The sequence below is a fragment of the Leishmania panamensis genome (genome assembly GCF_000755165.1).
Source record: "Leishmania panamensis strain MHOM/PA/94/PSC-1 chromosome 16 sequence".
Lineage (NCBI taxonomy): Eukaryota > Euglenozoa > Kinetoplastea > Trypanosomatida > Trypanosomatidae > Leishmania > Leishmania panamensis.
Genome location: NC_025861.1, coordinates 229,209 through 248,921, shown reverse-complemented (window position 1 = coordinate 248,921; position 19,713 = coordinate 229,209). Strand labels below are relative to the sequence as shown.

At 62.1% G+C, this 19,713-nt stretch overlaps 5 protein-coding genes across 5 annotated transcripts; all 5 read left to right on the top strand.

Moving 5' to 3' along the window:
* Positions 1-273: 273 nt before the first annotated feature.
* Positions 274-2,097, top strand: LPMP_160720 (hypothetical protein; the record flags this gene model as incomplete). Its single annotated transcript, XM_010699297.1, has 1 exon — positions 274-2,097. The coding sequence occupies one exon, from the start codon at positions 274-276 to the stop codon at positions 2,095-2,097; it is 1,824 nt and encodes a 607-aa protein (XP_010697599.1).
* A 767-nt stretch (positions 2,098-2,864) lies between these two features.
* LPMP_160710 (hypothetical protein) lies at positions 2,865-5,111 on the top strand (the record flags this gene model as incomplete). Its single annotated transcript, XM_010699296.1, has 1 exon — positions 2,865-5,111. One exon carries the CDS (start codon positions 2,865-2,867, stop codon positions 5,109-5,111), a length of 2,247 nt encoding a protein of 748 aa, XP_010697598.1.
* A 1,949-nt stretch (positions 5,112-7,060) lies between these two features.
* LPMP_160700 (ubiquitin hydrolase, putative) lies at positions 7,061-12,310 on the top strand (the record flags this gene model as incomplete). Its single annotated transcript, XM_010699295.1, has 1 exon — positions 7,061-12,310. One exon carries the CDS (start codon positions 7,061-7,063, stop codon positions 12,308-12,310), a length of 5,250 nt encoding a protein of 1,749 aa, XP_010697597.1.
* A 904-nt stretch (positions 12,311-13,214) lies between these two features.
* LPMP_160690 (hypothetical protein) lies at positions 13,215-14,804 on the top strand (the record flags this gene model as incomplete). Its single annotated transcript, XM_010699294.1, has 1 exon — positions 13,215-14,804. One exon carries the CDS (start codon positions 13,215-13,217, stop codon positions 14,802-14,804), a length of 1,590 nt encoding a protein of 529 aa, XP_010697596.1.
* Positions 14,805-15,387: 583 nt separating this feature from the next.
* On the top strand, positions 15,388-18,459 carry LPMP_160680 (hypothetical protein; the record flags this gene model as incomplete). Its single annotated transcript, XM_010699293.1, has 1 exon — positions 15,388-18,459. One exon carries the CDS (start codon positions 15,388-15,390, stop codon positions 18,457-18,459), a length of 3,072 nt encoding a protein of 1,023 aa, XP_010697595.1.
* Between the last annotated feature and the right edge of the window lie 1,254 nt (positions 18,460-19,713).

Genomic DNA, 19,713 nt, shown 5'->3' with positions numbered 1-19,713 from the left:
CTTTCCCCCTCTCTTTATCTCTTGTGGGCCGCGGTGGTGCAGCGACGCGCAAGCAGCACGTCGAGGTGCTCACTGCTGGCGCCACTCGGCACTACTTCTGCCGCTAATGGGTGTCGTGTGCCCTCTTTTTCTACCCTTTCTTTCCGCTACTCGTCTCCCGTGCCCCCTCCCTCTCTCCCCTCCCCTCCCCCCACTACCGCCACACACACAAGAGAGAGAGAAGCGGCATTAGCAGCTCCCCACTCTTCCACCATCGCCGTCAAGAGGCCGAGCATGTTTCGTGGACACTGGATCGTGGCCGACATGGACGGCACCCTCACCCCCACTCCGACTCGAGCACATGGCAAGTACCTGACCCTGTCGCACTGCATGCAGACTGGACTGGGTTGTGGCGCTCACTACAAGAGCTGCTTGCCGTGGCTTCGACTCTTCCTCGAGCTTGGTGGCACTCTCTGCGTCGTGTCCACGGCTGGCAAGCGCATGTGGTCGCAGCTGTACCCCGATCTAGCGCCAGCGCTGTTTCGGTTGAGGGCTGCAGCCACTGCTGCCGGTGCAGCTGCGGCTGGTGGTAATGACGCTCCTTCTGGCCCCTCTCCGCCCATAGGCTCTTTGGATGCGCCAGGGACTCTGTACCTATGCGGCTTCACTGGGGCGGCGCTCTTTCGCAGCCGTCCATGGGAGGCTGTGTGGTCTGACATGGACCGATTGCACCCCCACTGGCGCGTGCCCTCGGCACCCCACCCCTCACGCTTTGATGAGGACGAGAGACTGCAGAAAGGCGAGACTGCCGTAGCTGTGGCAGAGGTACCACCATCGGGGGTGGCGCTGGAGGAGTGGACAGAGTACCGCGAGCAAGGCGTCACGCCGGGTACAGCAGATTCGCAGGCCACGTCGAGCGGCGCCGCCAGTAGGATAGCGACGATAGACGCTGCAACGTGCATGCTCGCCATGGACGAAGGCCGCCAAGCTCTCGTCCGCTTCTTCGAGCACTCCTCGTACGTCTGCGGCCACGATGCGGCGCGTGCGAAGGACTTCTTCGCTGCCTGCCTGAGCACCAAATATCACAGTGTCTTTGCGGACCTCCTGCACCAACTCTTGGCCGAGGCGCACGTGACTACTCGCCGTGGAGGTGATGGCGCATCCGGCGCTCACACAGGTACGCCTCATGTCTGCTTTGCAGCGTCGAAAGTGCTCAGTTCCGCTGCTCTCGCCAAGCACGGCTTCTTTCTCCGGGAGACCGGCGACGCTCTTGTGGACGTGCAGTCTGTGCCACGAGCAGACGGCACAGTGGCTGACGACGCCGCTGTGGCGCAGGTGATTGTGATGGGCATTCCCATGCGTTTTTCTAACCACGTCTTTCCAGCGACGGGTTCTTCACCGTTCAATAGCTCCCCTGCAACCTCTCGCGACTGGCACTGCTGCCCTCAGTGCGCGGCGGCAGGTGCGGGGGCCCGCCAACGCCTCGAGGCTGCCGGGCTGGAGCTGAAGAGTCAACCAAACAGTGTGTGCCTACATCGCCGCGGCGTAGACAAGGCGACGTGTGTGCGATGGCTGCTAGCACAACACGAGCGGCATCAGCTTCTGTTTAAGCTGTCGCAAGCGCTTGCTTTCGGTGATATGCCGGAATCGGTCGATGCTCCTCTGACAGCTTTTCCCCCTATGCAGTTCATCTCCCTCTCTCCCCAAGACGACGCTGCAGCACGTCTGGCCAACATCGAGCGAGCTGCTGTTGCTGGGTCGACTTCGGCGGACGAAACTGGAGGCCAGGGGGAGCGGCAGCAACAGCCGCCGCCGTCGGGCTACCTCAGCGACGGCGCACACTACATGTTTCACGTTGGGGGCGAGGAGGAAGGCACAGGGCTCTTTTTGGAAGAACTGTTGGTGAGCTGCACAAGCGAGCAGCAGCGGAGTGCAGCGTCCTCCTCGACAGCAGCAGCAGATGCGACCCGTATGGCTAACTGGTTCACTGCCGATCGCGTGGCCGTCTGCGCGACCCGTGCACGCCGCCGAATGGAGGAGGAGCTCCTTAGGCGGCGGCGACAGCAGCAGGAACGCAGCACCGCAAGAGCCCAAGGGACGACTCATCCTACCGTTTGAGAGGTGGCGTGTGTGTGTGTGTGCGTGTGCCCGTATCTCAGCTCTCCTTGACCGTGTCGTCGAGGCGCATCTCGCCGCTATTGTGCGGTGTGCGTACTGTCCTGCAGAACACCTGCGAAGACTACCCCAACGCGCCCTGCGTACGCACTGGCGAATTATCGTCTTCTGAAGGGATGTGCGGAGAGAGCAAAGAAAGTCCCTCGTCTGCCTCGCCCGTCCCCTCTCCTTTCGTGTATGTCATCTCTAGACGAGCGCGCGTCTCTTCTGAGAGGAACGCGGCATGCGTGGGCGGTTACTCTTCCTGTAAGAGGGGAGCTGCTTATTCTCTCTTCTCTCTCCTGAGGAGTGGGAGAAGGAGGGCGCGGTGGATGTAGGCACCTGTGTTGACGCTGCTACACACACTAAGCGCCCACGATGGACGGCATTCACTACATCTAATCTCATTTTCTCCATCTCCTCATCCTTCCCTTTATTTCTTCTCTGTTCTATCGAACAGCACCTCCACCGACTCTGCAGCCTTCGTTCGTCACCTTCTTCCTCTTCGTGCGTGTCCGCGTCTGTGTGTGTGTGTGTGTGTGTGTGTGTGCGTGTGTGTGTGCGTGTCTTCGTGGTGAAAGGGCGTCTCATCCACATCTCCGCCCGCTCTCTCCACCCCCCTTTCTTCTTGCATCGGCTGATGACCCAGTCGCTGCGGCCACCCCCCCCCCCCCCCCCCCCACACACCCACGGGCACTTAGGCATACCTGCTATAGAGCAACAGCCCTACGATGCTCAGGCAGAGACCTCATGGCGCTCAACTGGCCCATCGCATGAGAAGTCATGGGGTTTGCTTGACGCATGACCTCGTTACTTCGTTCAGGCGCACCTGTGCTGCGTGTCTGTGCGGTAGCACTAGCACGGTGGTGATTGTGTGTCGCTACGTATCAACAGAGGCCTTGTCTGCTGTGCTGTCCCCATCGCCATCGTCATGCACGCCGGCGTCCACGTCGAAGTTGTCGCCGTCGCAGCCACTGTCCGCGTTGCGACCGCCCCGCGTTGCGTCTCCTCCGCCGCTTTCTCTCTTGTCTTGGGCTGTGGACGGCTCAGGCCATACTCATCACCGTTGTCGGCGCCGCTTGTCCATGATGGAGCGCATTCCACTCGTGTGCGAGACGATCCGAGCCACTGCGCCGGATGTCGTTGCTCTCCAAGACTCCACCCCAGAGCTCGCGGAGGCGCTCATCAAGACTCCCCACGAGGGCACTGTAGCGACTTCGTTAGCTCCGGCACCGGAAAGGCGTTTTCACATCTACTGCGCTGAGCTAGCCCGTAAGCTGCAACGGCAACAGCCAAGTAGCGCTTTGCCGCCTTTATCAGCATCAGCTGCACCAGTCGCACCTCCAACCACTGAAGCACAACGGAGTACAAGCTCCCATGAGCAGCCGTCGCAGAGCATGGACGCGCCTGCACCTGTGGCTAGCTCCCCGGCGGCCCCAACTGCCCCGTCACTCTCGTGCCGTTACCGTCTTGTCGGACGTGCTCGAAACGGTCGCTGCGGTGAAGTGCAGCTGTTCATCAAGGAGGATTCTGTTTGGGCTGCTCAGCTGCTTCCTGGCATGGGTGCCGGCCTCACGGTGGAGTTGTGCAGCCGCACCCCTGCCGCTCTGCCTCCGCGTTCTTCGACAAGTGATGTCCCCACCTTGGACACCTCCTCATCGGAGAGTGGCGCCGCAGCGAGCTCGGCAGCGAAGCAGGGCAGTGACGAACCAGGCGGCAGCGGGACTGACTTACCGTGTCACCGCTGCGTGCTCACTACCGTCGACCTCTCATACCGCGGCAAGAGTCTCGGCACCAAAACCGAGGGGCTGCTGGCTGGCGCTGCGGTCAGCGCCGAGGGCAGCCCTTTTACGTTCCAAACTCAGCAGCCATCGTCTCTGTCTGCCGCCAAGCGACACGGACGGGCGCCAGGTCAGCTGGACCCACACCGTGCCATGGCGCTTGACTGGGTGTATCACCACGTGCGGCCCGACGTGGTGGTCGGCAACCTCTTCACCGGCGCACGCGAGCACGTCCCCGGCTTCGAGGACATGTGGGTGCGAGCAGGGTCGCCAGCGGGGCAGGAGCGGACGACAAATACGTGTGCGCGGCACCGAGTTGATCACGCGACGAACTATTTCTACTTTCGGCCCTCTCGCAACGTGGCGTCGCCGGAGGCGATGGAGGGCCTCATGCGGATGAAGGAGGCCGAAGCAACGGCCAGCAAGTCTCTATCATCGCCTCCAACTCAACCTTCAACAACTGAAGGCGCTTTGAAGAATGCGGCTTCTGCAGGGCCGACGAGTGGCCAGACCACGGGGGTGACAAGCACGACCGTTGTTGCAGTCGCTGCGGACGCTCCAGTCGGCACCCCGATCCCGCTCGCCGCTTCTCGGGACCGTGCGACGGGCTCGTGGCAACTGCGCTCTTCTTCTGCGCGGGGAGGGACGTTTGTTGAGGGTGCTGAGCACCGGGTTGGCGGTGCGGCTTCTTCTTCGGGGGCGGAGCACCATCGCGTGGCAGAGGTCAGTGGCGACGATGTTTGCACGTCGGGTGACCTCACCGCAGGGATGCCAGAGGTCTCGGGGCGGTTTCAGCGCTGCCTGCTGCGTGGCTGGGTGCGCCGTGGCCCAGCCTCGCGAAGCGGGCATCTCTCCGCCCACCCTTTCCTGCGGCAGTATCCCTACTGTCGTGTTGTGGTACTGCGGCCCACAGTGGAGGTGGAGCTGTCGGCAGTCGAGCAGGCCTGGCATGCACGGTATATCACAGCTCAGTACAGTAAGCAGAGGCCTACCACGCTAACACCGTCAGCGACTGCTGAGACACCTGGAGGCGATATCGAGAGCAAGTCGGGAGAAGCTGGACCAGAGGTGACCGATGTATCCCAGGCAACCCGAACCGGGGAGGCGTCGCCATCGCCGTCGCATCAGGCACGGGTGAACTCTCGCGTGCGCTGCTCCGTGTCGGACCAGTACCCACTACTCACTCTACTGTCATGAAGGGGTCTTGGCTTCGCCGCGGGTGATTCTCTTGCGCCATGGCAAGGTGGGTGTGTGGGGGTTTTGTTAATTAGGAAGAGTGAGGGCTTCGGTCTGCTCTGCTCTGCTCAGCGCTGGAGGGGCGCCCGCAACACCACTCGCTACAAGGCGCGGATCAAAGCACAGCTTTCCTTCAAAAAAGGCCCCCACCCCTTCACCCCCTCTCGCTTTCTGTCCGAGTCCGTTGCGCACTGGACGGCGGTCGTGCCTACTCACACACACACACACGGTTGAGCTTCCCCCTCCCCCCCTCCAGGGAGGAGGTGGTAGGCGATGGAAAAGAGAGCGGCGGCGCGGTCTCGCAAGGGTTGTAAAGCTGTCTTCGCACATACGCATATCACAGGCACATAAGACTCAACTCACGGCGCTATTAGGCAGAAGGAAAAGAGTGCCGAGCACTGAACCCTTCCACACCTGTTGAGGGCAAGGTGGGGGGGCGATGGGGCGGCAGGTGAGCTCGTTGCATGGACGTGCATGCGTGTTCAGCTGCAGTGTTGGCGCGTGCTTGCTCAATCATGTCTCCAGCTAAGGCAGAGTTCTGCATCTGACCTTCTTCCACCGTGTTCTCGGTCTCTCCTCTCCGCATCGTGTCACTTGTGCACTTGATGTCGTGGTGACTTTGACTCAACCGTCATCTCTGCTCTGCTTTCTCTGTTCCCCTCCCCGGTCTCTCCCTCTATCGTGCCCACGTTGGTGGTAAAGTCGCCGCCGCCATCCCTCTCCCAAAACGCCTCCCCTTCTGCCCCCCCCCCTTCCCTGCCTGCCTGCCTGGTCACCTCCGCACGTGCGCGAGGGAGAACGAAAGGCAACGGTCACCACACACGAACACACCGTAGTAATAGTAGTGGAGGAGGTGGTGGGGGAGGAACTCTTTCTACCTTGGTTGGTTGGTTCTCGTTATTGTTTGGTGTCGTGTGTAGCAGTCGGTGTGCTGTGTTGGCTAGCCATACGCATCCTTCTTCCTCCCTCCATACATCCTCTCTCTTGGCGACAGAGACGAGGGACGCAATCGCCGCGTACACCTCTCCACATCCGACCCCCTTTATATTCTATCGACAGTGGTGGGGGGGAGGGGGAGACGGTAGGGGGAGGGGTATGATAGATACATTTGAGTGGCTTAATTCACGCATTCCTACTTCTGAATTCTCTAATCGACGGACCCACACGCGCGCTCACTTTTGGCTCATTTGAATCCCAACTTTATCTAACTCAGAGAGACGTGAGTCGACGTCGATGGTGGCGGCAGGCGTGGCTCTCCTCTTCCTCCCCTCTCCACCCCACCCCTGAGACCAAAGTCCACTAATTTGATCGGCGAGTGTCTTTTACTCTCTTGTCTCACACATTTTGCCTTTCTCCGATACCTCCACACTTGCACGTGCGCCTGCTTGACCTCCCCCCTCCTCCTCCTCTTGTTGTTTCGATCGACTGCCGCTACTGTGGCTGCACCGGCGCTCTTCGCCGCGCTGCCCCCCCCCCCCCCCCCACCACCACTTCCCCGTTGCCTTCGCGTGTTTTGCATTTTGCCACTTCCCTTCCTCTTCGTGATCACCCCCAAAGGGACAGTCACATTCATGAGTGCTTGCATGGCGAAGACGGCGTCTGCTGTCCAGCTTGGTGCGAGTGATCTCTGGGCGTCGGAGGTGCTACAGGGATGTGCTCGTGTTCACTACACCCCTCGGCAAGAGCTGCTGGGGATGCTGGCGCCACCGTCAACCTTTACTGCCGGCAGCCCCATTTCCATGGAGTCGGTTGCCGGGGCAGCAGTGGAGGATGGTCGTACAGTGATCAATGTTGACGCGGAGGACAGCATGGGCAGAGGCACCTGTGCCGCCTCTGCCAACTCGTTGGGAGAAGAAGGGTCTTATCAGTCGTCTCTACACCCCAACGAACGCACCGCGCTCTCCGAGGAGATGCGGGCACTGCGCGCTGCCCTGCCACCTGCACTGCTACGCAAGGCGTACCGCCTGCAGACGCCATGCATGACGAAGCACACGGCCAAGAATGATCGTCTGCTGAACTGCACTGCGTCGCCGCAGTGCATGGTGGGGCTCCAGCTTCTCGGCAGCGACGCAGCGACGCGCGAGGACTGCTTGAGAGCAATAATGGGAGACGGCCCGTACGTGGTGCCACTGCCTACGGTGAAGGGCAGCAGTGTAATTGCGGCAAGTGGCGACGTCGCGTCGTCGTCCGCCTCGTCGGCGCGCGAGCACGGCACGGCACGAGCCACAAAGAGCACTTGCGAACACTTAGCAGAGGCTTCACAGAGCGCGACGGCCGCTGACGATGCAGCCGAGCGCACTGTGATGAGCGACCCAACCTTCCCTTGCTTGTGGCGTGGCGTGCGCAACTTGATGAACACATGTTACTTCAGCTCCGTGCTGCAGCTCATCTTCAGCATTGCTCCGGTGCGCCGAGCGATTCTTGATGACGCCGTAGGGCACGATCGTCACTGCGTAGCGGTGACAGATGCCCAGGGTGGCACTGGTGTTAGCCAGCTGGCCGAGTCGGGGCTCAGGGAGCTCTTTGCACTAATGGCCTTCAGTCGCGAAGGTGTTGGCGCAGACCCGAAATCATTCGCCACGTACCTTTCCCTTGATGTGAAGGTGCAGCAGGATGCGCAGGAGTTCTTCACGCTGCTGCTGGACTGGCTGCGGTGCCATTGTGGTGCAATGGTGAGGGCCGCCGTCACCAGCACCTTCTCCGGAACGCTTCTCTACGACCGGCAGTGTGGCGCGTGCGGCCGGTCCGCCAAGCGAGCCGAGCCGTTCTTGTATCTCTCGCTGCCTGTTTGCTCTACCCTAGAGGACTCCCTCTCAGAGTTCTCGAAGCCGGAGGCGGTGGATGGCTTCGTGTGCGAGAAGTGCGGCCAAACGGCGGTGGCGACTTCTCTACAGTACATGCGCACCCTACCTGATGTGCTTGTGATCCACTGGAACCGCTTTGAGTTCGACCCGCACACGCTGCAGCGACACAAAGTGACCACCACCGCCTCCTTTCCGCTTCAGCTCGACATGGAGACGTACATGCGACAGTGGCATGAGCAGAAGTGGAGCAATACATCTGCAGCCGCTGGTGGTGACGGCGCGGCTCCAGAGCAGAGCGAGGGCCATCATATGTACGAGCTGCGCGGTGTCGTGAACCATCTTGGCGACACCGCTGTATCTGGCCACTACACCTACCACGGAAAGGTCTCCAGCGCCTCGGCGGAACCGGGCAGCAGTAGCGGTGGTAGAAGCAGCTCGTGGCTGAACTTCAACGACGCAGAGGTTTCGAGGCTGAACCGCTACCAAGGGCAGCGCGGCACGTCGCCAGACGCTTACCTGCTCGTGTATCACCGCATCCCCACTCCATCATCTCCAAGCTCTGCGTCGGTGTCGGCCTCCCCCTGCCCGGGCAAGCCGCTGCAGCCGCAGCCTGTCGCTGCCATTCCGTCCACCAGCGTCGCCCCCATCCCGGCAGAGTACCCCGTGTACTTGCGCCAGTACGTTGATCGCGTGAATGGTGAGTGCGTCGCCAAGCGCCACCACTGGACGGGGCAGCGTGCGCAGGTGGCGGCGCTCTTCGACTTGTGGGCCGCCGCTGCGAAGGCCGTGTTCGTGAACCCCACGAGCACCACGAGCCCCCCGGCATGGCTGTCAACCGCAGCGGCACCACCGTCCCTCTACGTGCTTCCCACCCTTTGGCTGCAGCACTTTGGCCGCTTCTTCTTGCCTGCCTACGTGGACGCGGCGGCGCTCGGCAGCGGTCCCGAGTCGCAGCTGAAGCGCAACCGGAAGGACTCGGACGCCGCCACAGGTTCTACCGGCGATGATACCAACTCTGCGCTTGCGAGCAGTGCTGCTGGTGTTGGTGCGAAGCTGATTGCTGTTGGGTGCGAGGAGGGCGCCTCGGTCAGTGGCACCAGTGTTGCAGTGGAGAGGGCTGTGGCGACGGCCACGGTCGGCTTCCTCCGCCACGGCCACATGCAGACTGTTGAAGAGGTTTATCAGCAGGTGCGCCAGTACTCGTTGCTGCAAGCGTTGTCCTCGGTAACCTGTGCACACGGCTATGTGTTACCGTGGGCATCGTACAAGGTTGTCTCGGCATCTGCGTATGCCAAGCTAACCTATTTTCTCGGCGTCTGCGGCTCACCCTTGACAGTAGCGGCAAGCAACGACAGCTCTGCATCGTCCTCCACACTGGGCGCGTCGATGGCGGCTCGTCTGCGCGAGTCGCTGGCTAACGGCGGCTCCGCCTGCGACACTCAGCCGAGTTGCGCCTTCACGGACGCCAGCATGTGCCCGCTTTGTGTCGCCGCCATGGCCGCTGGAGTGCAGACGCTCGCATCGCGCGCTGCGGAGGATGAGGAGGCGGAGCTCAGCCTTACCTGCGCCTGGGAAGAGTCGGAGCAGTGGAAGAGCCACGGGGCAGGCGGGAAAAACGGCGAGGTCAGCAGCAGTACCGGGCCCGAGGCCGCTGCACTAACTGCTGGTACGCAGAGCACACGGCAGCCTGAGGATGCAGAGGAGAAGGCCGATGAGCAACAGCAGCGTGTGCTCGTCAGCAAGACCATCGTCGAGGTGTGGGCTTCGTTCTACGCGAGCCAGCTTGGCTGGGGCCGCGTGCGGCAGTCCGAGGGCTACACGGGTGTGCTGGTGATGCGCGAGGCACGGGTGGCACCGCCGCCGTTGCCGGCGGCAACGGCGACCGCCTCCGCCTCTTCCGCCTTTTCTTCAGCGTCTTCTATGGTGCCCGAGACAGTCTCTACATCTCTTGCGAACGCTGGCGGCCCGTTTAGCCTGGCCCCCCTTAACGTCAGCCGCGGCGACTGGGACCTGTCGGTTCAGTTGCTTTGCCCTCACGGTGCCGTGCGCTCTGATCAACACGTCGTAGCCATCCCGAACTCCTTGCGGCGCTACTGGGTGCACCGCTTTGTGGAGTTGCTCACGGTGGCGCATCGCTCTGGCGCCCTGCGCACGTCGAGCCCGCACTGGAGCGTAAACGAAGACGACATTGAACACTTCTTACTTCCCCTCATCCCTGCCTCGGAAACGAGCACGACGTGTCGCGAGTGCATGCAGTCGAGCGTGCAGCATCTCACCTCGCGCCACGAGAAGCGCATGAGGAGGATGGAGGAGCGCAAGCGCTACCCGTCTCTGTGGCTTGCTGGCGCAATGACCTCTCCCGCCGGGGTCGAGCAGCTGCTGCTCGCCACCGGGGCGGAGAGCGAGGAGCAGCTACTCGCTGCGCAGCACCCGAATCGGCTTTTCTTCAAACACCACGGCGAGCGCGAGTACCGTGAGTACGTGAAGAAGTGGTCCGAGTCGCATCAGCAGCGAGTGGCCCACCAGTCCAGCGAGGTGCAGAGACTGCGCACGGTGCTGGCGAAGAGGCAGCAACGCGACGCCGCCTGGAACGCGCGCGTGACGATACGGCGCTGCAGACGCAGCCGTGATGATGGCCGAGGCGCTGGAGAAGCAGCGAACCCCCCTTCCACTCCTACGACAGTGTCGCCACCGGAAATGGCAACTACAGCAGCGGCCGCGCCAGATCCGCAGTCGCTTGAGAGCCGCTTGTCTCATGCTGAGGAGACGCTGAAGAAGCTGATGGCGCAGGCGGTGCCAGACTGCACCGTTGCGTATGGCTGTGTGCCGACGTGGTGGGTGGCGCGCTGGTACGCGGCGATGCAGAGCGAGGACAGCCAGTCCGGCACTAACAAAGAGGGCAGGGACGCGTATGGCGAGGCCTTGCTGGCGCTGCCGCGCATCTCCTTCGAAAAGCTCAAGTGTGAGCACTGCGCGAGCCTGCTGGAGGTGTCGTGGCTGAACCCGTCTGATTGCTTCTGGCAGGGGACGCGGGCGAAGCGGGCCGAGTTGCTCTGGAACGGTGTGCAGGTGGAGCGGGCCGGTGCGTCGTCCGCGACGTCACCGCCGACGGGCCACTCGGCAGCAGAGCACCGCAGTCAATGCTGGCTACCGCCCATGGTGATATTACCGATGGAGGAGTATGTTGCGCTGTTGACGCAGTACGGCGAACCGGGCATGCTGGAGCGTTCGACAACGTCGACCGGCGGCAGCGCGGGTGCATTCACTGCCGAGGCGGCATTAGGCGGTGCTGAGCCTCGCCCGGAGGTGACGGACGTGGACGTCGAGGCGACGGCGGATGTGGCCTCTTCTGAGGCTGCGAAGGAGCCAAGGGATCCCTCCGCCTCCTCGACAGGGAACTGCAAGGTCGCGTCTCCGTCGACGCCGCCGCCCGCGGCGGTTCCGATGACGAGGGCACGCGGGCCGACTGTTCCCGTCGCGGACGCCGTCATTCAGGTGCGCTTTTACAACGGCGTGCGCCAACTGGTGCCTCCTACGTGTGCCCAGTGCTGCGCGACGATGTTAGCCAACTTTGACGTTCACTGCGAGTCCTTCGTGAATGGCTCGTTGCAGCTGAACATACACGTGAGGAAGAGCCGCAAGAATTACTACGACGCGGTGAGCGTGTTGACCTCGGCCTCGGTACAGCACACCGGCGGTAGCGCTGTGAAGGCTGCGGAGGGTGTCAGCAGCATCGTCGCGACCAAAACCGATGTGATCCCTGCGGGGATCCACTATTACACGACGCTGGGGCAACTCAGGGTCTACATCAGTGCGCACCTGCGCGAGAAGCACGGATATCTTGTTCCCGCCGAGGTGCTGCAGATTGGGCGCGGAAAGAACAAGCCCTTGAAGCGGCGCTCACCGCCACCGCACACCACGGAGGGGAGTGCGCAGCTCGACGACGCCACGCTTCAGGAGCTAGGCATCCGTGACGGCGAGACGCTCTCCGTGCAGTCTGTCGACATCATCGCGCAGACGTGCGCCACGACAGAGGCGATCGACGAGGAGTGGGAGGCAATTCCACCGGAGCTGCTGCAAGCCGACGCTCGCGGTGGCGCATCTGCCGCGTCGGCCGTCCGTGAGCACACGGTGGCTTTCCGTGAGACGCGACTCCAGGGAGGCCATGGCGGGTCCATCCCCGCAGCATCCCACGCTGTCAGCGCGGCTGCCGTCGGTGTCTCTGGTGCGGTGCCTACCGTCGGCGTTGCAAGCCCCATGGAGGAGCAGGGTGTGACATGCTGTGTGTGCACCTTCCTTAATGCTCCTGATATGGTGATGTGCGAGATGTGCGAGGCCCCGTTGCCGCGTGTGTAGAGTCCCGAGGTACACCGCAACAGCAGCTGAAGGAGTTGGTGCTGACAGGAAGCGTCATGGGGAAGCGACTCAGTGCGTGTGTGTGTGTGTGTGTGTGTGTGTGACTGCGTCTGTTGTTGGTGGACTTACGTGCCCAAGACAGCAACCGGAGCAGCAGTACGAGACTAAGCAGGCGCCGTGCAGCAGCAACAGCAGCAGCAAAGAAATCGTAGGATGCAGAGCAACGTGGCCAGGCCGACGCAGGGAGCGCACTGGCTGCATCGAGGGTGCGCGTCGTGCAGTCGTTCTCTTTCCCTCTCTATCGCGCATTGGCGCTCAGCTCCGCCGCGCATCCATCGAACGGGGTGGAGGTGACGCGCGCGCGTGTGTGTGGGCGTGCCCTCACCGCAGCTGAAAAGCGGCGGGGTTGGGATGGACAACTCATCACTGCTCAGCCAAAGTCGCATCTTTTTGATGGTCAGATGCCCAGTGGGCACGAGTGAAATGAAAGCGAGCGTCCCCTTTTGCGCGCTCACTTCCCTCACTCGTGTTGTGGCTGATGTCTGTCTTCATCTTCTCTTCGGCTGCTGCGCTGTGCATCTGTACTTGGGCGGCGGTGGTATTGACAATGCAATTTCTGCCCTCTTCTGCTGTGAGCGCGCCTGTGTGTGGGAGGAGGGAATTGCGGTGGGCTTGCCTTCCGAACCTCCTCTACCTCCTCCTTAAACGTCTTGGGCGGTGCACATGCACGCTTCTGCCCCACCGCTTGACCACAACACGTTTACACGCCTATTGCATAGCAAGCCCTAAGCAACCCGGAGAACGGCGTACCGCTCGACAGCGCGTTACGCACCCGCCCAGCGACGCATAGTTTGCGAGGCGTTGAGCTCCCTCATCCCCCCCTCCCCGAGAAGAATTGCTAGAAATGGAGTCGCCGTCGTTTTCGGCCGCTCCCATTTCGGCCAGTGACCAGGACGCCGTCGTAGCGCCTGCAGCGGCCCAGGTGCGGACGTGGCTCTCTCTGTACGGCGCCTGCTGCACAGAAGAGAGGGTGGAGATGCATCCAGGGGTTCTCTCTCGTGTCCTGCAGGCGGTAGAGCTGGCGCAGAGCCGAGGACGGCTTTCTTCAGAGAGCGACTGCACCCCCGCCGCCACGGCGACGCGACATGCAAGCCGTAGCGGCGAAGATGATGCCGAGGCGGCGACCGCGATGCCGTCACCGATGCCGTATTGTGATGCCGATGCTGGTAAAGGGAGCACACGCGTGGCTGGACTGTCAGTCGATTTTGGTGGTCTCTGGATGCCCCTGTCGGAGTGGATTGCGACCCTGCGAAGTGTGGTGGCCGCCGTGCCGCTGCACAACTTCTCTCTGCGTGACACCGCCCTCGGCGACGCTGGGCTGCGTTGCCTTTGTCGAGAAGTGGCCACCACTTCCATAACGCCGGCTTCGGTAGGAACGCCTAGCAGATGTGAGGGCGGGATCGTTCGTCTACCGGGGCTCTCGCCACTTCCCGCACCGTCATTCTATCCGCACCCTAGCCCTGGATTGGAGGCAACGAGCGCGCTGCGGTGGCTGGACCTCAGCGGCGCGGAGCTCACGGATGGGGGGCCGCTGGCGTTGCTTCTTGCATCATGTCCACAGCTGCATGCCCTCAACTTGTCCTACAACCGTTTGGGCACACGGGATGCTGGACTGGCGTTGCTCTGCGCTGCGCTGCAGCTGCATCCTTCGCTGGAGGTGCTGAGTTTGCGTCGAAATGGCATCAGCGGTAGTCGCGGCGGGCCGGCAATAGCTGCGCTTGCCGAGCTCATTGTCGCCCGGTCTGTGGAGGCACCGCGCTCATTCTCGAGGGCCAATGGTCCCGCGTCCGCGTTCTGTGGACAACACGCTGCGACAACCACGGCCGTAGTCGCACGGTCGCTGCGGAGCCTCGACCTCTCGGACAACCTGCTGGGCGCCTACTTCCTTCTCTCGGATACGCCGATGACGCACTGCGCTGAGGAGGGACGCTTAGCTGCGGCTCTCCAATACGATGTGGCATCTTTGTCTGGCTGCCACGTCGGTGTCCATGAAGGTGTAGCAGCATTCCCTCTTGTCACGGCACTTTGCCTGAACAACACGCTGGTAGAGCTGAACTTGCGTGACAACGGCTTGCCAGATGCGTTGCTGGAGTACGTGGAAGCGAAACTGCGTGTCAATCGGCGCACCACAGGCGGCGGCGCCAGCTTCTTGGCCGCCGCGTCCACTGAGGCCATCGCATCGACCACTGTTCGACAGGTACTCTTTGATCAGCTGCGCTGCACTCTCAATCACATCCATGCTGAGACAACGAATGGATCAGGGGTGATGGAGTCCACACACGCTGAGCCAAAGGACGCTCAGTTAACCGAGGGTTCCCCAGCAAACTCGTCTTCTGGACCTCCTGTGACTGAGCGACGATGGACCACCGACGAGGTGGTGAGCCTCGTGCAGCGCCTTGTCCGCCGTGTCGCCTCGGACCTCTCCTTGTGCTGAGCACGGCGCACTCTTTTCGATGCTCCCCGAGTGCGGGGGCAGGGGAGGAGGGCTGCGCCACTCGCACATATTCAGGCAGAGACGCAAACGCGCACGTATAGAGGGATGAGCGGGATGTGCATTCACGTCTGCCGGTCACCACCACCACCACCACCCACTGCCCCCTGCCCTCTGCAACGGCGTCTACCCCAGCGTGTAGCCGAAGGAGGCAGAGGGGGGCAAACCAAATCAAACAGCCCAACACAACGAAGTCTTCAGCACCCTTTGGCCGCATTGCCCCAGGCCAACGGAGCGCGCGTTTACTCTCTCTTCGTCATCCGTTACGTGTGGCCGTACTCGCTGGGCTCGGGTGAAGTCGTGGCAGGCGAGAGTGCGTGCTATGCCCTCGTTCATGCTCCCCCCTTCTCCCCCGATCGTTCTGGCAGTTGCCTTCCGCGCCACCTCACCGCGTACAGCATGTAGGGGCGGTAGTCTTGTGTATACGTGTCAGATGTGCACTTTATTTCCCCAGGCATGACCTGCTGCATCGACAGTGCCCACCGCGTCCCCTCGCCTCCCTGGAACTACCACGGCACCTTCTCCTATGCCTCCTCATTCCCCCCCTTGTGTGGACATCTGTGTCTTGTCCTCAGTCACTATGCAGTCACGGCAATACTGCAGGAAATCACCGCCACAGCCCCAGCCACCTCGGTGGTCCTCGAATGGCGCTGGTGTGCCAACGGCCGACCCACAAGCGACTTTCATATCGCCATCATCACCGTTGCCCTGTGTTGCCTTCACTCCACAGCGTCTCCATTCCTCAGCGAAGATGCAGCCTCCTGTCATTCCCCGCCAAGCCGGCGCGCCTGCAGCATCGGTTCTCACGTCACCGTTGGCTGTCTCGTCTTCCCACTCCCTTCCAGCGGACTCCACTGTGCTCTCTGTTCACTCTGCTGCGTCTGGCAGCATCTCCCGCATCGGCGTTCGCGACGTCGCTGAGCTCGTACGACACCTTGCCGAATCCCGCTACATGACCCGTCAGCTGCAGCAGCGCGTTCATCAGATGGAGTCCTCTTTCTCCGTGAAAGCAGAAGCAATAGGCAACTCTACCCTGAGCGACGTCCCCACGCAGCGAAGCACCAAAGCTGCAGCGCAGGGGACCGACGAGCGCCTTGCCACGAGTGATGAGGCAAAGGCCGCCGCCGCAGCTGGGCAGGCGACGCTTCTTCATTCTCACAACCAAGGGGCGGAGACGAGCAAGAGGCGACAATGCCCCGCTAACGCGCAAGGTGGGGAGTTGACGTCCAGGACAGCCCCCACCTCTGCGCGGGCTGCAAAGAAGACAAGGGGAGTCTCCGCTGCCTTTCGTCGATCGCGGTCGGACGACTCCTCCTCTCCTCGCTCCCCATACCGCTGCTCGTCATTGATAAGGTCCTCACTTCCCGTCACGGCATCCGCCACCGCGTCTGCAACTACCAGCAGTCTACCGTCCACCAGCCCACCCAGCTCCATTGCTGAGTCCCCAGTGCGACGCGGGGCCCCCTCTCAGACATCGCGGTGTGCATCGAATGAGTCCTTCCCCACCACATCGCCAAGACACGGGCGGGACAGAACATCACGAAGACCTCATCGGCCTCCACGAACACACTCGGCTCCAGAGAGGCCAAGGCAGCGGGCGAGTTCCGGTATCCCCAGCCGTCGTGACACCGCCGTCGATGTGCCTTGCAGACCTGAGGAGCAGCACCGTAGAGGCAGTGCCAAGCGCCACCGAACCCATACTCGCTTGCCGAAGCACCGCCACCACAAGGCGCACGACAACGAAGGTAATAGGACGACTGCAGCTAGCGGTGGTGGTGCAGAACGTTTCGCATCATACGGCGCGTCTGTTTCACTGACCCGGTATCATCCACGCTCCTCAGCGACGGAGTTAGGGCGACATCGCCGCCTTCGAAGCGCGGCTGGCGGAGGTGGCGAGCTGGAAAAGGAAACGCGATGCGCCAACTCCGCAGCCGCGCTGCCTGCACCGGGCGAAACGCGAGTCTCATCGTCAAGGAGGGAAAAGGCGCTTGTGTGGCAGAGGCGCTACTATGAGTTGCTGGCGCGGTACACGGACGATACGACACGGCGGGATGCCGATCTGGCAGACATCCATGAGATGATCGAGTACATTAGCTGGGAGCAAGACCGATCGCGGCATTGCCATCGTCAGCAGCACCACACACGGACTGTGCAGGATGAAGTAGAGGGTAAAGGACGTCTGCCTTCACAAGATGGCGCAGCACCACAAGGCAGCGTGCAAGGTGTCGTGGGTGCGGGTGATACTGCACGCAACGAACCCGCCGTAGCGACACCACTGGCGGTTGCTCCCGCACACCGCAGCGGCACAATGGCCACTGAGGACGACGACGGCAACCCGGGCGGTCACGCGACCCCAGGCAATGCGGCAGCCCCTGTACACGACGCTCTGGAGTACATCGAAGCACTGCGTTGTGAGGCGGACGCGTGGCGACAACGCTGTCTTGCCCTCCTACAGCAGCAGCATCAGCCACAGCAGCGGCTAGGCGCAGAGGCGACGTGGGTCAGCGATGCCTCCGTCGCGCCGTTGCCACCGCGGCCTTCATCGGTGGCGGCTGGGCGGCCACCGCTTGCACTCGGCACTGCGCTCACTTCACGCCATGTAGAGCTGCTGCTGAGCACGAATACGTCCACCGTGGCGGATGAAGAAGCAGGCGTCATGGCTGGGGGAGGAGACAGTGTGTGTGAAAGGGCTGTCTCAGCAGCAGCAGCGCACCCTAGCGAGAATGCCGTGCCCAGTAAGGCGTCATCGCCACCGCTGCCAAGCTACCCCTCAGCGCCAGTACCTATGGTTGCGCAGGCAACACAGCTCCCATTACCAGGTTCCACGGCAGCGGCAGGAGTCGCATCTTCATCAGCCCGTCAGCTATGCCATCCTTACGCCCCTTCGCGCCTAGTTTCCGGCTCCCACATCTCCTCGGTAGGGGCGGCGAAATTCGAGCCCCGATTTCCCACGCCACCTCCGCTGTTGCAGGCAAGGCCACCAGTGCAGCTAGCAGGCGGCGCGCCGTCGCCCCCAGCGAGCAGTTCCAGTCCCGTGGCTTCTTCGTTGCACCCCTCGCCAGCGAAGCAGCCTCTGTTTGTCGGTGTGCCGGGGTATCAGCCGCTGAACCCACACTACGGCTCCCGTACCGCGTGGTCAAGTCAGGCCTTGTCGGCGCTACCCCCGTCAGGGAAAGCGCTGCCATACCGTACCAACAGCATCCACCCTTCTCCCGCCACTACTTCAGTTTTCATTGATGCGCCGCCCTTCGACACGGGTGCGGCCTCCGCCTGGGCAGACGTGGTGGGAGGTGGGGTGCAGCAGGGCCATGTACATACAGTCCGTAGTACATCCCCGTGGCCGCTCGATGCCACTCTTGAGCGTCAGTGTCACAGCCATCTTCCAGCTTCGTCTCCCGCCTCCGTACCTGAGGCATTCATACCGTATCCGCCCACCTCCTCCCTATTCCACGTGTCGCCTCCTTTGCCCATGGCACCACAGGTTTCGCCCGCACGTGAGCAGCTGGAGCGTGACATTCGCCGCCATGACCAGCTGCTGGCTGCGATCGGGAAGCTGCAGAAGACAGCAGCCGAGCACGCCATGAGACGCGGGCTCTAATGCGCCCCAAGGCGGAGGGAAAGCAGCGCAGTGGAGCAGGTGAGAAGGGCGTGCTGGGCGTCTGCCCCTCTTCCTCCTGGTCTGTCTCTCCCTCCCTCTCCCGCTCAGCGCTAAAAACTGCAGTGCACAGACGTAGCATGTGTAGTGAGTGCGTGCGTGTCCGCGCCCACGCCGGAGTCGCCTTCTCTCCCCTCTCCGCCCACCACACCGGTGCGCCTCGCCCTCTGCGCGAGAGATCATACCCGTCGCGGACGCTAAAGTACAGTGAAATCGTGAGCCGGGGGGGAGGGGAGGGGGTGAAGAAGAAGCGACGGCTGCCGTTGGCACCAAGACACATAGAAAATGCCCTCTCTCCCCAACGGCGAGTGGTGTGTCTGCGGTGCCGTGGATGGCCTACTCGAGGCAGCGCCACGCCCACCAAGTGGCAAAGAGAGAGAGAAAAGTGTGGCAGAGGGCACCAAAAAACACGGCACCCTTTACGGGGCACCCACTCCCCCCCTTCACCCCATGACGCACTATCGCTTTCAAGCCTTTCTGATCCATTGGACTGCGAAGGGGGTGTTGGGCACTAAGAGGGTCATGTGAGGCGCTGCTGACCCGCCCACCCACCCACACGGTTTCCTCGCAGCTGATCCACTCTTGTCGTCGTTGTCGTCGTTGTTGTGGTTGTGGTTCACTGTGACACAGGGAAGGGTGCGCGCGCTTTTTCATACCACCAGAAAGTGGGGCCGCCTGTGCCTCTCTCTGCCCATATGTGCTGCTGCTGCTGCTGCCGTGATGCGCTTTCTCCTTCGTTCTTTCCGTACTTACCACCCCTCCGCTCTCTCGCTCATCACCGTCTGTGTGGACTTGTCGGCTCCCTTTTTGGGGTTTCTCGCCCTGATTCAACTTGGGCGCTACGAATGCCTTCTCGGTGAACCACCACCACCACATCTATGTGACCATGCGCTTCTCGGATAGGTTATCTGATGCTCTCACCTCGGGCGGACGCCAGAAAACAACACAGGCAGAGGAGGAAGCGACCATTTTGTAAGCCCCCCCCCCTGCATACCCCAGCACGCGCAGATACGAAAGACGGGAGTTGCGCCTCTCTCTCGCATACACACGCGCAGGTGCCTTCACTTTCTGAACCAAAAAGAGCGACACACGTGTGTCCCTGCTCACCTTCGTGACCGCGGGATACGTGCGCTTCGAGCCGCTGGCCTCTACGCGCACCGTCGCGGAGTCCCCTCGGCGCACTAGTGTTCAACTGCT